The sequence below is a fragment of the Lonchura striata genome, chromosome Z (assembly GCF_050655825.1).
Source record: "Lonchura striata isolate lonStrDom1 chromosome Z, ASM5065582v1, whole genome shotgun sequence".
Classification (NCBI taxonomy): Eukaryota; Metazoa; Chordata; class Aves; order Passeriformes; family Estrildidae; genus Lonchura; species Lonchura striata.
In genome coordinates, this window is record NC_140740.1 from 5292034 (window position 1) to 5308846 (window position 16813).

The 16813-nt window shown below is 52.7% G+C and overlaps 1 protein-coding gene across 1 annotated transcript; it reads right to left on the reverse strand.

Moving 5' to 3' along the window:
* Positions 1-120: 120 nt before the first annotated feature.
* LOC146763595 (M-phase inducer phosphatase 2-like) lies at positions 121-16727 on the reverse strand. The gene is made up of 14 exons (XM_085567355.1): positions 14836-16727; positions 14531-14670; positions 14106-14157; positions 13505-13541; positions 13286-13384; positions 13094-13210; positions 12760-12858; positions 12429-12602; positions 12213-12308; positions 11804-11866; positions 11604-11702; positions 11063-11196; positions 10852-10963; positions 121-10648 (listed from the first exon to the last, which is right to left on the reverse strand). The coding sequence occupies exons 1-14, from the start codon at positions 15465-15467 to the stop codon at positions 10523-10525; spliced, it is 1980 nt and encodes a 659-aa protein (XP_085423481.1). The 5' UTR covers positions 15468-16727; the 3' UTR covers positions 121-10522.
* Between the last annotated feature and the right edge of the window lie 86 nt (positions 16728-16813).

A 16813-nucleotide genomic window follows, 5' to 3' on the forward strand; every position in this document is an offset into this window, starting at 1 on the left:
CGCGCGCCCCGCCCCGCGCGCGCCCCGCCCCGCGCGCGCCCCGCCCCGCGCGCGCCCCGCCCCGCGCGCGCCCCGCCCCGCCCCGCCCCGCCCCGCCCCGCCCCGCCCCGCGCGCGCCCCGCCCCGCGCGCGCCCCGCCCCGCGCTGCCGCAGGTTCGAGTCCCGGCTCCGGCGCGGCCGATCCGTTCGCCCTGAGAATACATCTCGTCAGTCCATCCCGATAGCTGCAATCCATGGCTCCAACCCATATAAATGCCTCCAGGCTCGTTCTGGTGGTGCCCACTGGCATAAACTTAACCAGAACTTCCACCTCAGTTTTTCCTCTGAGGATGGCCGGGCACTGCTCGGCTCACCCACCAGATTTCTTTGGGTCTCCTCCAGCACGTCTCTGTTGGAGAAGCTGCTTCTGACCTGTGGTCTCGGTGACTGCCGTGTAACAGGACAATACTGAGACTTTGTGGGCATTCATTCTTTTCCTTACTTGTTATTTTCGGTTTAAAAGGAAATAAAGAGCGTGTGCATCTAACAGTGTATTCTTCATGTCCAATGGCATGGATTTCAATGGGGAGGCATAACTGTGCAACTGAAGGAATAATGATGCTTAAGTGCAGGGAATTATTTAGAAGTGAACAAAGAAAAATTCATGGAGAACCATTAAACACAGGAAACAATGGCAGTCAGCTGTGCAAAAAATTACTGTGCAATGCAACTTACCTGTGCTCAGCACTTGAAATGCTCGTGCCCTAAGTGACCAAGAACGTAGGAAGTTGTCTAGGAGACCCTGTGACATACTACACATCTATAATGCAGTCTTTCTGTGTGGAAGGCTGCCTCTCTGAAGACATTCAAACCCCATCTGGATATGTTCCTGTGTCACCTGCAGTGGACGGTCCAGCTGGGCTTGGGAGCAGAGCCTGAGCCCCCTGGCTGTCCCCTCCTGTCAGGAGCTGTACAGAAACACAAGGTCCCACCTGAGCCTCCTTTCCTCCAGGCTGAGCCCCTTCCCAGCTCCCTCAGACTCTCCTGGAGCTCCATTCCCTTCCCCAGCTCCATTCGCCTCTCTGGACATCATTCCATGATGTTTGTATGAGGTTGGACGTCCTGTGAGGCAGCTTTACTTTACCTCACATCTCACTAATCCCATTTTAGGAAGTATTTTTTTCCCAAAGCTGTGGTGTTGGAAAGGAACAATCACTTCATGATGATGTAATCTGGCAGAGATGCAGCAACCGGGCTGGAGTGAAGCGTGGTGGTTTCCTGGCACCTCTGTTCTGGAATTAAAACGCAGCACTTGTGGCATGGATACAGCAGTAGGAGTCCACTTCCAGTGTGGAAATTCATCACCGTGGGGAGATTGTGCCCCCTGCCAGTGAAGGTGGCAAAGGATGCCTCTCTGAGGCCATCTCTGCCTCTGTGTCCACTCCCACTGTGCCTTCCCCCTCAGCAGCACGGCACAAATCCAGGGCAAGAGGATGCAGCAGCATTGCTCCAGTCTCCCCAGCTCCATCCAGAGACCTCCTGGGACTGCATTCACTGCATCAGGTTGGGCCTTGACTGTGGTTTGAATATTCATGTCATCTTCCAAGTACTTTTATTTTTTCCAGTTAGCACCCACAGCCTGGGCTGGTAGTGGTAGTTTCCATTTGCAGCCAGTCAGAAGATGAGGAGAGAAAACCGTGACTGGTCATGCCACACCTCAGGCTGTTCAGAGGCAAGGACAATGACCGTGACCATATGCCCATGATTTGAGGTTTTCCCCAAACATTTTAAAAACAAAATACTAAAATCTAAAGGGATTTTTCATCTCCTGTCCTGGGAGGCAGTGGGGACATAAAGAGTGCCTGTGGTCAGACACCCAGGGTACCCATGACACTGAAACCCTCTGCAGTGTATTGGGGTGGGTGATTAAATTGATTTCTGCAGTTGTGGGCCCACTTCTTAATTCCAGATTGGATCCTGTGGGAAGATTCAACCACAAATTCCTTTCTAAGCTGCAAAAGGAGGGGAAGTGTCACCATGGAGAAATATTTCCACGGTTTTGTGGGTTCCTTCAGCAGGAGGGCACCGAGGTGATCAGAGGGGTTGAACACATCTCATACAAGGAAAGGCTGAAAGAATTGGGAGTGTTCAGCCTGGAGAGGAGAAGGCCTGGGGGAAACCTAATCCCCATACCTGAAGTAGCCAACAAGAAAGACAGAGAGAATTTACAAGGATTTAGGGTGACAAGACAAGGGGGAATGGCTTCACACTGGCACAGAGCAGGGTTAGATTGGGTGCTGGAAAGAAAATTCTTCTCTCTGAGGGTGGTAAGGTCTTGGCACAGATGGTGATGCTAGAGGGGTTAAAAAAAGTATCTTCAGAGTTAACACGCAATGTCTTTTAGGCCAAAAAGAAATGTCACACACAGAAGACCCAAAGGAAATAATGGCAAGAAATTAGAGGAGGAAGAAATACTTCAGCCCCCTAAAACAATAATGGGCCAACTTGGGTAACCACCGAATAATGCAAGTAGAAGTTGCACTTTACCTATCTCCATGCAGGGTGGTGAATTAGATGCATCTCCTTATCACATTTTTATTTGAAAAAAGGGGTAGAATTTTAAGGAAGGATTTTTTCCCCAGAGCAGTTTTCTTCTCCCACCAAACACAGTGCTTCCTTACAATTAACCCCTGAAGCATAAACCAAGAGTTAGCCTCACCTGGCCACCTCCTAAAAGCACTTACTATCTTGAAAGTCACAAGAAATCGACTATTAGAACTCTATCCTTGCTGATAAGATAAGGCTGTTGTGTTTTTTCAAACAATAGCCAGACTGCAGCACTTAGATTTATTTGCAGTGCCAGATAAATCTATGTAACGTGAGAAGAAGAAGGAGCAGGTTGTGTTTCTGTATGGAAGAAGGTTTGGAAGTAGTTAAAAATTATACAACTCTTTCTGAGAAACCAAGCTAGCCAAATGACAGGAGAGGAAGAAGGCCTTTATGACACAGTAAATGTTATTTGAGCTGGCTTTGAGAAAGGCTGGACCCTGTGGCGGCTGCTACAGACCTTAGAGCTGCCAAATGTGTGACACAGTGTGGCTCTGGCACCAACAAACCCCTCTCCTTTTGCAGCTCCAGTTCACTGTCACTGGGGAAAGGCTTTTTTTGGGGTGGTTAAACCAACCCCACAGCCATCGGCCTGGAGCCCTCCTGTGTTTTTTGGGGGTCAGTAATTGAACAAAGCAAGGAGTGAGTCACAAACTGCCTTAGCAGGCTCTTCATTGATGCAGGCTTTTCTTGATGCATCAACCTTTTCCTACATTTCCCTATTTTGAGAAGGCCAGGAGCCACCAGCACAAGCAGCCAGCCAGAGGGAGATGGTGGAGCAGCAGAGACGCCTCTGTGCATAGGACATGAAATAATCTGAGAACAATAAAGACTTCTCCAGCTTTCCTCCCATCCAACTACCTGGAAATGGCTGAGCTGCCAGCAGGGAGTCACTGTGGGTGGGCCAGGAGATCATGACAGTACTTGTTTATCATTTCATTACCTTGATGAACAACAAAGCCTCAAAAGTCTGTCTGTCTGTCTGCTGATGGCTCGTTGTCTTCGGATGTAATTAATGCAGTGTTTCTATCATAACCCAAGAACAAGAGATTTGTGAAGTTCCCTGCTCCCCACTAGCAGCTTCTGCTGCCTGTCCTGGAGGGTTCTGCTGCAGAGCAAGAACAGAGGACTGTGAGCAGAGGAAAACAGGCTTTTTTCAGAACAAAACAGTTCTCTGAATCAGTCACTGCACTGAAGGAGACACAGTAAGGTTTTATTTATGTGCACGCAGAGAAAGCTGTGACTATCAAATCTTCTCTATTGTTTCCACAGTAGGCTCTGCACCTATTTAAAATTAAAATCTGCACACAAGCACAGCTCTGTGATAAGAACTGTGTGTTATGTACCTATACTTATTAGAGATTTTTCATGGAATTTCTTAGTAGTAATTTCCAATTGGAAATAGAGGAAAGTAAAATATATTCTGAAACTTGAACAACTGATTTTTCTCTCCTGGAAATCCCATTAAAATCCACTGCCTTTCTAGTTTTATACACTTATTGTGGTTTTAACCCCAACCTGGCAACCCACCATCACAAAGCCACGCACTCAGTGCCCCACCAGCTGGATGGGGAAGAGAATCACAAGCGTCAAAGTGAGGAAATTTGTGGAATGAGGCAAAAAAAAAAAAAAAAAAAAAAAACCTCAATCCATGAGATTTGAATTGCTCTTCACTTAGTGCTACCTTCATGCCCACAATAAATATAGTGTCAAAAGAGGGTTTGAATCTTTAAAAATAGTATTTTTATCATTTAAAGTGCTGTAAGTCAGTGGTGAAGCTGTCTCCAGTGGAACTGAAAGGAGGGAGGAAAAAAGTTTAGTGAGATCGATCTAAAACCTGCAGTCACCACTTAGTACATCATAAATTAGGATAGCTGGGATGAAATATTTCTGTTCTCAACTCCAGCTTCACATCATCAGTGTGACAGAAAAACTTGTGAGTCTGAATCCTTTAAGAACACATGCTGTACCAGGTAGCAGAGTGGCTGTGCTAGCTCTTCCCCCCTTGCTCTCTGCAGCCTGGAGTTCAAACTTAAAAAAAGAAATGCAGCATGGAGCACTTCCTTAGTCAGTCACAGCAGTGAGACTTGGAAGTTTTGCTGTTTTCCTGGGTAGAAACCTGATTCCTGTAAGCATAGTTAGCTAGGAAGACATAGGAAGACAGTGGGTGCAAGACAGGCTGCCCATAGGAGCCCTGTAGCTCCTGGAGGAGAGTAATTCTGATCTGGTGAAACCACAGCCTCTTCCAGAGAACATAAACATCCTACCCCATGCAGATTAATTTTGTGGGTTTTTGTTGAAAACACCTGTACATGCTCCTGGTACTCCTTACGTTCTTACAAATAGTTCTTAACATTTAAAAATTTCCAGAAGAAGTGACAGAGAACGATACCCAAATGAATCAGTTAGACATCCTGTGGTCTCCAGAGTGCCCTTCACTGTTAAATTCCACATTCCTTTCTCTGGTGTGAAACCTAGGGATATGGAAACAGGAGACAACTTCCTTTCACACTCTTGATATTGTTACCATGCACGACTTTCCCTTGAACACCACACACCATTTCACATTCGTTTTTTAAGTTAGCTCCTTTGTCAGAGTGTGGCCTCCTTTTGAGACAAACTCCTGCCACGGCACCAGAGATATCACAGAGACCCTCAGAGCTGTGCCTGGGTCACAGTCTGGTTCAGATCAGAAGAGTGATAACAAAAAGTGCATTTGGCTGCAGGGAAAATAGGTGCTGCATGTTTTGGGTACCTAAGCCTGCAGAAAACAGCCCTTCAGTGCCACAAGTACCAACAAAGCTCATGGTAGCCAGGACTGAAAGAAAATAGACGTTCTCCATCCTTGCAAATTGGCCTGGCATCAAATTCCATCAACAATGCCTGAGAGAGAGAGGCTCTTGGGAGAGAGGAAATAGTTGTATAAACATTTATTCTATAAATAGAATATACCAAATTAGGCAGAGGCAGAGCATGAGAGCTGCTGGAAAGGAACAAAAGGCTCAATACATGGACTGTGGTTTAGGAGTCACCTGCCCATGAAGCTGAAGCCCAAGTCCAAGTCCTTCAAATCACATCACTTTGCCTGTTTCTAACATTACTCCTCTCATGCTAAAGCACCTATTTGGAATAAGCTTTGACACACCTCAGAGGGCAGGGAATAAGTACATTTTCTTAGCCAGTGGCTGTGAAGGCTTTGCTCAGAGCCACACAGTCAGAAGTCAATTTATATTTTAAAACAAGGTTTGAGATGCCCTGCAGCCAGCCAGCAAGAAGGCAGGCAGTGAGGAGATAAACTGCAGAGGAGCTGAGGTAAGAAAAAGAGGGGAAAAGAAGAGAAAGGGAGATTTTTCAGCTGGCATAATAACAAGCACACTTGGGGAAACGGGTCTGCACCTGCCTGGTTTTTTCATGTAGCAGAAGATAAGAGGAGAAGAGAAAACAAGAGCTCTCCCCTTCAGGGAGAGAAGAGCTGGCATACTCCAGTGGAGAGGCCAGTTGTGGTTTGGAAGAGAAGGAGCATAATTAATGAGGTTTGTAAGGCTGTCTGCACTTTTGCTGGGCTATACAGTCAGCTGCACTCCTCTGGCCATTAAAGACTAAGGAATACTATTTCTCCAGCTTGTCACGTGGACCTCCCGTTTCTTTTTCAGAAGTCCCGAAGCAAACTGTGTGCAGAAGCTTTTGCCTCCATGGCAGACTGCTGCTAGGGCCAGGGCCACCACTGATGTCACTGATTTAACCCAGCCATCAACGAGCCCAAACAAGCTCACTCACTGTACCTGCAACAGGACTGGGGAGGGAATTAGAAGGGTAATGGGACGAGATAAATACAGTTTAATAAGGAAGGAAAAACCACACACACAAGGAAAGCAAAACAAGGAATTCATTCACCCTGGGCAGGCAGGTGTTCAGCCATGCCCAGAAAGCTGAGCTCCATCAAGGTGGCTTGGGAAGACAAAGGCCATCACTCCGAACACGGCCCCTTCCTCCTTCTCCCCCAGCTCTGCTTGCTGACCCTGACACCACATGGTCTGGAATATCCCTCTGGTCAGTTGGGATCAGCTCTCCCAGCTGTGTCTCCTCCCAAATCCTTGTGGATCCCCTCACTGGCAGAGCAGTGTGAGAAGCAGGAAAGAACTTGATGCTGTGCAAGTTGTCTTCAGCAATAAAAAAAAATACGTAGTTTATCTAGATTGTTTTCAGCAGAGGGCCAAAACAGCCCTATCCAGTAGCCTAGCTGCTCTGAAGAAAATGAACTTTACAGCAGCCAAACCCAGGTGATACGTGCTGGTGGATGGCAGGGTGCACCTTGCAGGACACAGGTCCCTAAAGCTCCTTCACAGCAAGGATTAGTTTCTGTCCTCTTAATGGGCTCAAGAACTCCTAATCCCGGTTTTGTGCTGCCGGCTGGCTTGCCCTCCTCACGGAGCTTCCCCAGGAAGGAGAGGCGGCTGGGGGGAGCGCCTGCCACCCTGCCTGGTTGGAAAAGTGCTTGGCCAGTGGCTGCCAGTGCCCAACTGATGACACTGTGTCCCAGGCAGGCTGCCCAGCTGGAGGAGAAGGCGATTCACCCGTGCCTGGCTGGAAAAGCCTACATGCCTTTTTTGGCCAAATGGCTTTTCTCTGGCATTTATATGTAATAGTGTTTTTACCCGATCCTCCTGGGGGCATAACTTCTTCTGAAGTAGTTGCAGTTTTGCTCAGACCGACAGAAGTTGTTGGGCCCATCTGGACAGCTTTGTCAAAGGTCGGAGGGGCAAAGACAAGCCAGAGAGATGGAGGGCTTGAATTTGCCAGCACTTGTGCTGGCTTTGACATGGTCTGCACCATCCCAGGTGTTCTGCCACACCACCATAAGACCTGAGTCTAGGTTTTGCCTCTGAATGAAATGTAGACAAAGTGCTGCTTCTATTTATTGTTGTCTATTTTTGTTGTCTTGTGAAGAATGTGGTGCTAACAAGGGACTCTTCATCTTCTACTTTAATGCTACTTGAAAAGTGAAGTTCAAACCCACCCTACATAAGAGTCTTTGTTTAAGTAATTTTAAGGTGATATGGTTAAAAGTACTTAAAAGTGTATTCCTTCACTCCACTTTGCTTGCTGAGGGGGTCAGTGCCAAGAGCAGTTGAAAATCCCACCAAGACATTTTATAGGAGTGGCACCCCTTGTTTCTTCCACAGAGAAAGGAGTTGCACAGATGTGCAAGGAAATAGCAAAACACCCACTTTAACTGCTGCCAGCAGAAAGCAAGGAGATTAAAGCTTTAAATAGCAGCATAATTTCTTGGCCATCAACTGATCTTGTAAAAAGCAGGGCAGATATTTCAATATACTTCACTATCAGAGCAAGCCAGAGTTGGAAACAGCTTCCGTTCTTTTTTCCTTTCTCTGATTCTGATGTTTAATCTGTGAGACAGACAGATTTTATATCCAGATTGACAAGTGACAGAGAGAAAGAGAGAGAGGTGGAAAGGTGAGGAACTTTGTCCCAGGTTTCAGAAGCAGAGTTGGGGTGTGCAGGCATGGCTGTGTGACACCTCAGGTGTGAGATGGAGGCGAAGTGACATGAAGGGAAGGTCTGGGTGGAGGAGAGGTGTAGATCATACAGATAATGCAAGGATCGAATCATACACATTGTGCAACACTTGGGTGCTACCTGCATGCAGGGAGCACTGAGTCACACAGCTTATCTCAGAACAGAGCTGTCATCAGCAGGATCTTGCATTTTTCTGGGGACTATTTTTTCTGTCACAAGTTCTCAGCAAACTAACTGGTTTGTTAGAGCCAAACCAGCCATTTGCTGGTTTGTTAGAGGCCTAGAACAGATGTAAAATAGAGCAGTGTGCTCCAGGAGGGAAACCAGAGGAAGGAAAAAAAATGTCACCATTTCCTTTTAGAGAGTTGCATTCAGTATCCAGCTGGAACAGTGGGAGCACCATTGCTGTGGGGTTTCCAAAGCCAGGAGCTGCTGTGTATCCATGCATGCTGTGGGAACCAGTGGTACACTGCCAGGACATTAAATTCAATTCCCTAATGAGCTCTCAGCTGCTATCAAGATCCAGCAACCCAAGAAAACTCAATTTTGCAAGGATCTGCAGAGAAATGGGCAGGTCTGGTTTGGTTTCTTGATCATGCCTTGGGTAAAGAGCAGGCCAGGAGTGTCTCAGAATAATAAGTATGCATCAACACACACAAAGTTGAAGCAAATGCAATTACGTATGGAGGATTTTGCAGAGCTGAGACTAACACTGGGTCGCTGCAGGTTCATGAGGGAAGCTGTGGGCAGCCTAAAACCTTTGCAGGTGGCTCTTATAACCATACCCTCCTGGCTGTGCTGGGACAAGGGTACCACACAGAAAGTTTGCTCTTCAGCACTGGTGTGAGCACAGCGCCCTGCAGAGAAATGCTTCTTGCTGGCAGCCCATGATGAAAATTGCTTCCTGGCTTCTTTGTGACACTGCTCAAATTCCCAGTGAGTTTCAGGGAACATGCACTTACTGTCATGCTGTTTCTGTGTCAAAATTACTCAGCAGTGTGTTTAAAATGTGGTTATGATAGAGCATTATTATACTTATGGGTTTTACTTGCTACTAAGCCATGTATTTCACAGCCACAATGGTGTATCTATAATCTATAATATATGTAATAATATATAATAACATATAAATGGGTAATATCAGTATCAATTATATTACCCATTACTCGTGGCATTAAACACTTCTCTGTAATGAAAAATTACTTAGTGATATAATATTATTATAATATTAAAAATTATAATATAAAATATTAAAGTAATAATATTATATCACTATAACATTAGTGATATTATTATTTCATGGTAGCTGGGGAGTACCAAAGCCCACTGAAGCTTTAGCACAGGCTGTAAAGACTCCTGGAGGATAAATCAGGCTTAGTGTTTTGTTACTATGACATAGACCCCAAAGCAAAGCATGTACCACGGATACTGGGGGGCGTCTATTGAACCTGTAGACCAGAAGGTCAACCTTTTAGCATTTCAAGGGAAATGTAAAAGATATCAACAATTAAATAAATAGTCCTTCATAATTATGAGTGAGGGAATGTATTGTGTGATAGCCAAGCTGTTGTGGCTGTCACAAGAGTTTATAGAATGTTAATTTGCTCTGATATTATCTTTTTTCCACCCCACTGTATTTTAACAGGTCATCAGAAACTGTGTCTCAGAATCTGAGGGGTTAATGCTCCTGAGTGCCCTGATAAGCCCTGACCCCCACTTTGGGGCTGCCACAGTTCTGGGAGTCCTACTGAGCCCAGGCTCCCCTCAGGAATGGATGTCCCAGCCCTAGGGGTGCTGCAAAGTTTAAGAGACCCCCTAAGAAAAGAGAGCATCCTGCCTGGGGGTGTCCCAGGGCTCCTGCCCAGGAAAAAGGGTCCTGTGAGGGTCCGAGGCCACACTGCTGCCACCCCAAGGGGCAACACTTGGCCGTGCCGCGGCCACCTTGTCCCTGCGGAAGCCACCACCACGCCCCAGCAGTGCCCCAGCCCTGTCCCCTTCCAGCAGCTGTCCCCGTCCCTAAACCCCAGACTCCTCCAGCCCCGGATCGAAGGCTCCCAGCCCTGCAGCGCCCTGGTGCGGGCAGAGAGCGCTCAGGAGCCGCGTTTATTCTCCCGCAATAGGAGTTTATTAACAGAGACGGGTACAAACGGTCCTAACAGCAGTCAAACGCAAAAAAAAAAAAAAAATCATAACAATAAACAAGCAAAAAATAATCATATCAATAAGCAAAACTTCATAACAATGGACAATAATTATTTCTAGCAATAAACAAACGCAAACACAATCGTAACGCTAAATACCACCCAAGATCCATCCGAACAAACCAGCCCAAGCCGAGGTGCATCCCCGGCCAAGGGAGCCCTTCCTCCAGCCCCAGCTCCGGCGTTCCCCCGAGCGCTCACGGGTCTCGCCCGCGCTTGAAAAGCGCCCGGCGGCCGCGCTGTCTCTGCCTGCGGAACCTGTGCAGCTCCTCCCTGAAAGCCGGGTCCTGCATGGGCCGATAGTCCCGGGGCTCGCAGTGGTCCTGCAAGCCACGGCTCCGTCAGCCCCCGCAGCAAAGCCCCCGGCCCACGGCACCCGTCCCGGGCCAAAGCCAGCGCCCCCGGCCCGGAGATGCCCTCCCATGGCAGGGAAGGGGCTCGGAGCAGCGCCGCCCCTCCCCACTGCCCTGCGCCCCCCGCCCCAGTTCCTCCTGGGGATACCTGGGGACACCGGCAGGGGACTCACCGGGAACTGGAAGAAGAACTCGCGGTACCCGCCGTTCAAGACGTAGAGCTCGGGGTAGTGCAGCTGCGGGTACCTGTGGCAGGAGCGATCCCTCTCCCGCAGGAATTTGCACCTGTGGCCGGGCAAAGCCCACAGCATCAGCCCTGTGCGGGGGCCCCGGCCTGCCCGGGGGGCTGGGACATCCCTGTGTGCCCCCCGTGCCCTCACTCACATTTTGGGCCCCCGCTCAACAGAGAACTCGCAGTGGAAGATGACGATCACCCTCTTGCCGGCGTCCTGGGCCACGATGGGCTGCTCCAGCAGGGATTTCTCCACGTCCCGCTGCAGCGGCAGGTTGACAGCGCCCTGGGTGGGGAGACACAGGCGCCTTTTTCCCCCTCTGCCTCCAGTTTCGTTTTCTGCAGGGGTCCAAGGACGCTGCCACTCCCCTCCTTTTCCCCCCACCATCATGCTTCTCTTTCCAACTGGGAATCAATCCTTTAGCGGGTTGCCATGGTGTGTTCCAGGGGCTGCTCTGCCCCTTCGGGCGGCTCTGGACCCTTCATGGGGGGGCTGTTCAACCCCTCCGGGGGGTCAGAGGGGCTCTGGTGGGGCTGCTTCACTTCTGAGAGTATCTTTGGAGTTGCCGCTTTATCTCTCGGACGCCACTCCATGGAATCCCGGGGTATCCAGAATCCTCCGCTCAACCTCTGGTGGTGAGCTCGTGGGGCTCGGACACCTCCCTTCCCTCCCAGCCCCGGGGCAGCTCTGACCTTGATGTGGCCCCCCTGGTACTCGTAAGGGTAGCGGCAGTCCACGACCACGCTGCGCTCGACGAAGCTGCTGTAGCGCCCCGTCAGCACCTTCTCCAGCTGCGGGGGGAGTGCATCACCAAGGGGGAACACACGGGGCCCGGGGGGGGAACAGGAAGGCAGCCCCTCGGGGGGCTGCGGAAGGATCGCTGTCCCCTTACCGTGTCAGGAGAGATGTACTTCAGGCTCGGATCCTTCCCCTCCACCGTCGGCAGGAGGTAAGGCTGGAGGAGACACGTCTTGGGCTCATCGCCGTCCCAGGGCCGCCTCCCGGGGCAGCTGTCCCCCCAGCCCCGGAGCCCCCCGTGGCCGGTTCTGCAGCCCCGGGCGGGGAAGGGGCATGTGCCACATACACATGCCTGTGGCACGGAACGGAGCAGAGGAGCAGTGATTGGGCTCTTCACCCGCTGCAGGCTGGGCAAGTCACAGCCCCAAGACCCTGTGTCCACAAGCAAGGGCCACCAGCTTGCTTTGGGCTCTCTTTGGCGGCACTGTGGGGCTCCGATGGTAGTCCCTGCTCAGAATAACGGGGGCAGCGCCCCCAGAGCTGCCCCATCCTCGTGGCCCTACCTTGGAGAAGTCCCCAATGAGCTCCTGGTCATCGTTGGCCAGCAGGTTCTCGATCTCCTGGAGCTGGACAGACCCACAAGGCTCCAGCCACACTCCCTGCAGAGGCACCAACCAAGACACCCCCAGATGTCATCAGGGGCTCTGGCACAGCTAGACAGTGGCCCAGTTCTGCCAGGGACAGGCTGGCTCTCCCCCGACACCTTCCCCATCACCCACCGGCTCCAGGGATGCCTCCTGCTGAGGGCTGCCGGCCACACTCCTCTGCCGCTTGGCCTCGGAAGGGCTGTCCCTGTCCGAGGGCCATCTCCGCTTCGGGACGGGCCCGGGGACACTGCCGGGCACCGAGGGCGCACGGAAGAGCTGCCGGCGCTGGTCCGGCTTCCCCGGATGCTGTGGAAAGAGCCCGCGCTGTTGCCTGGGGGTCTGGCAGGGCTGGTGCTGTTCACCAACCAGTCCCCGCCTCAGGGTCCTTCGGCCCCAGACCCCTCTTCGGACACGCCGAGAAGGGACTGTGGGGCCCCATCCAATGCCAAAAGTGGCCATGTACCAGCATTGCCTCTTCCTTCTTTATCACTGGCGTGGTCACCGGCTTCTCCATTCCCTGGGGCACGGTGGAATCACGGTGCCACGGCAGCACCTGGGGAGACTGGGGGGAGAGGCAGAGATCGTGAAGGGGATAAGTCCTGCCAGCTGCTTCCCACCCCCAGACAGGGACGAATCCCGTACCCAAGGTCCATCCACCTCTAAGTTCCTTGGAGGTTTGGAGTCACAGTGTGCTCCCCAGCCCGCCCATCTCCCACACGCACACGCCTCCGCGGAGGCTGGAGCTGCCACTTGCTCATCTACTCGTAGCTCCCCTGGAGTGCTCCAGCCTCTCTCACCGGCTCTGGTGTGCCGCCTGGGCGCTTGGCAAACAGGTCCCTCCTGGCAGCCCCGTGGCCGGCGGGCAGCCGGCTGCGCTGGCCCAGCTTCTGCAGCTTCTTGGGGACAAAGCCCTCCTGCAGCGGGGGGGACACGGCGTCAGCATCCCTGTGCCCCCTCCCTGACCCCCCAGGTCTTGCCGCGCCCCTCACCTCATCTTCGGGCTCGTCCTGCCACCGCCGCACTCTGTCCCTGCTCATCTGGAGCTGGGAGATGGTCTTCCGCACCGGGCTGCCTTCCAGCTGCCACTGCTGTGGGACAGCCAGGGTGTGAGCAGTCCTGCACAGCCCTGCCTCCTCTCCTGGCTTCATCCTCCTCATCTCGGCTCGGCTGGAGAATCGGCAGGATCCTGCACAGCCTCCAGCACTCACCGGCAAGGAGCGGATTCTATGGCGAAGGAGCTTCCTGCTGCAAGAGCCGGGAGAGGAAAGAATCGAATGACTGCAGGTGTCCCGGACTGCTATGTCCCACTCCTCTGCCATTGTCACCTCCATCCTCTGTGTCCTCAGGGTGGGGTAAGACTCCCTCCCCCCCCAGGGCTGTCAGAGCTCCCCAAAGGGACCTGGGACAAAAGCACTTCCAGGCACTGAGCGAACACCGACAGCCTGAGTTGGACCCCAGGAGGGTCACTGGCACAGCCTGGCTTTTGGGTCTGGGACAGGGACAGCCTGGGCACGTGGACAGCCTGGCATTCCCGTCCTGCCCCAGGGACAGAGCCCCTTCATGTACTCTTTGAGAGCACTGCCAGACTCCGCGATGGTTTTCTGGAAGCAGCGGGGAGAGCAGAGATGGGATTTACAGGGAATGCCGTCCGCGTCCCCGCCCAAGCAGCCCAGGTTGTCAGCCCCCAGACACAGACTGGAGGTCACCGCCGGATGCGCAGCCCCCAGCCGGGCTGAGACCGGGCCCTGCTGCTCGGGAGAGGCAGGGCAGGGAAAGGGGCCTGGGGGACACGGGGATGGGGCCACTCACTCTTCTTGCACGGCTGCGGAGCTCTGCCACGTGTGGGAGTCCGGACCCGATCCTGCGGGGGGAACAAGGGACAGGGGTAGCCCCGGTGTGGAGATCGGGTCCCGGCCCCATCCCGGGGCCCCGGGCAGGACGGGACCGGGCCGGGAGCTGCCCGGCAGACGGGTGGCAGCGCCGTTGGGAGCAGCGGTGCCGCACGGAATGTCGCGTGTCACCCTGAGCGGGGACCCCAGCGGATCGGTTCCTGACTGAGCCCCAGGCAGTGCAGTGTCCGCTCCTGCCCAGCGCTCCCCACAAGCTGCCCCGCCTCGACCGCCTCGTCCAAGCCCTGCCGAGACACCCCCGAGCCCCCTCCGACACCCTCGGCACGACCCCGGGGCTGGGGCCGGTTGCGGACAGCTGCGGGGCGGAGCAACCGCATCCCTCACCTGCATCCGTGGGCTGCGGGGAGAGCGAGTCCCGGGAAGCCACCGGCTGCGGGGCCAGCGAGTGCCAGAGCCGCGGGAGGGGCGGCCTCCCGTGCCGCCTCCTCGGGGTGTCCCGGTGCCTGCGGGCGGTCGGGTCGGGTCAGTGCCCCGGGTGCCCCGAGCCCCTTGCTGCCCTGGCGGGTCGGGGGCCGGAGCTGAAGGAGGGCATCCCAAAAGGCACGGCCCCACACGGCCGTGTCCCGCCCGAGGAATCTCACGCGGGGCGGGCGGACAAAGCCAGCCCGGGGCCCCGCGCACCCCCTCACCTGTCCGGGCCCGCCGGCTCAGCCCTGTCCAGCGGCGTGAGCGGGGCCGTGCCCGGGGACGCCAGCGGGGACACGGCCACCATCAGCCCGGGCAGCCCGCGGCCGCCGCGCAGGGACATGGCCCGAGCAGGGAGCGAGCGAGCGAGGCTCGAGCCCCGGCAATGACCGGGGTTAGGGGACAAGAGATGACAAGAAGAGGTGAAAAGAGATGACGGGTGACAGGGGGAAGTTGGAAAGAGGCGGTGAGAGGCAATAAAAGGTGACCAGAGGTGACCAGCGGTGACCAGAGGTGACCAGCGGTGACAGGTGACACCGCTTCTCTCCTGTTTACAGCAATAACAACAGCGGCACCCGCAGCCAATGAGAGGCCGCGGCGGGCACGAGGGGACGCCGCCGGCCAATGGGAGGCCGCGGAGGGCGCGAGGGGGACGCCCGCCGGCCAATGGGAGGCCGCGGAGGGCGCGAGGGGGACGCCCGCCGGCCAATGGGAGGCGCGCGGGGCGCTTGGGGGCGGAGCCCCAGCCGAGGGGCGGTTTCGGCGCGGGAACGGGGCGGGGCCAAGCCTGGTCCCTGAGGGGACGCTCGGTCGGCCCTCGCGGCTGTCGTGTGCCACCTACAAACAGTGAAAACATGCCCTGACAGCACCCACCCAGTGCCACGTCCGGCCGCACGAAAGCAAGGCTGAAATTCCAGAGGTTGGGTTTTTATTGGTGGACTTTCTGTTTTTATAGGCGCTTGTGAGTGGCCTGCTCCATTTATGTCTTATTTCTGTATTAAACATAACTAAAATTCCTTAATTGCCACTTTTGCTTAAGGACACTTGCTTTCTTTGCTCTTGCTGTAGAATCCCTGGTGTTTTATTTCCTGTATGGCTCCTCACGGATGTGCCCACACAGTTGCAATTTTAATAGAGGTAAAAATCGTAATCTAGAACTAATCCCAAGCATTTGATTTGACTATGCCTCCCTTTTCTCTCAGCTGGAGATGAAACCTGCCCAAACACTCCATGGGTGTTTGGAAGGCACTTGTTGCACTGGTGAGAGGCAACAGCTCTGACACAACCCTGCAGAAAGCACCGCTTCCTCCTGCTCATGCCAAATTCCATGTGTTTCTGAATATATGCTTGTATTTATATATACATTAGAAATTCTGAGAAAGCTCTGTCACTCTAGTGACATTTTATGCTATTCAAGTATTGTCACCTGCTACTTTTAAAACATTTTAAGAGCTTAATGGAGAATCCGATGAAAACTCAAATTGCAGGTGATTTCAGATCAAGGCCTTTTTTTTTTGTCCCCTTTTGTGCAGTCATTTCTTTTGTGACCAGTAAATGGCATTTCTGTTTCCTGCTTTTAACTGCTCAGTCCCGAGGGCAAAATTAGGTGGTCTTCCTGGTACCCCAGAACCCCCTTTATTATTCCCTCCCCACCTTTGATTTTAGATGTGCTCATTCTCCCAGATGTACTGCAGCCCTCCTACAGAAGAGATGGGAACTAACACAGTTTCAGGACCTGCCAGTTAATCTGGGCACAATAAATTTCAGTGACTTACATCTTCCTCTGCAAGCTGCCTTTCAGCACAGCAGCAGTCCAAAAGTTAGATTTGCTCTTGGTCAGCTACGATGCGGCTTTGAAATACAAAGGAAAAGGGGCAAAAAAAAAAATAGCAGGGTCTCAGTGAGCTTGTGAAGGCCTTCGTGGAGTGTCACCAGCATATAAAGAAAGAGGGATTGGGCACTGGAAGTTGCTGCCCAGGGAGGTGGTAGAGTCACTGTTGCAGGAGGTGTTTAAGAAAGGCTGGATGTTGCACCAAGTGACATGCTCTGTTTGACAAGGTGGTGTTCAGTCACAGCTTGGACCTGATGATCTCAAAGGTCTTTCCCAACCTAGCTGATCCTGCAATTCTGTATTTTGTAGTGATTTTTTTGGAAATGTTAGATTCAATTTAAATACGCCAACGTTTGTGGTTCTTTTCTTTA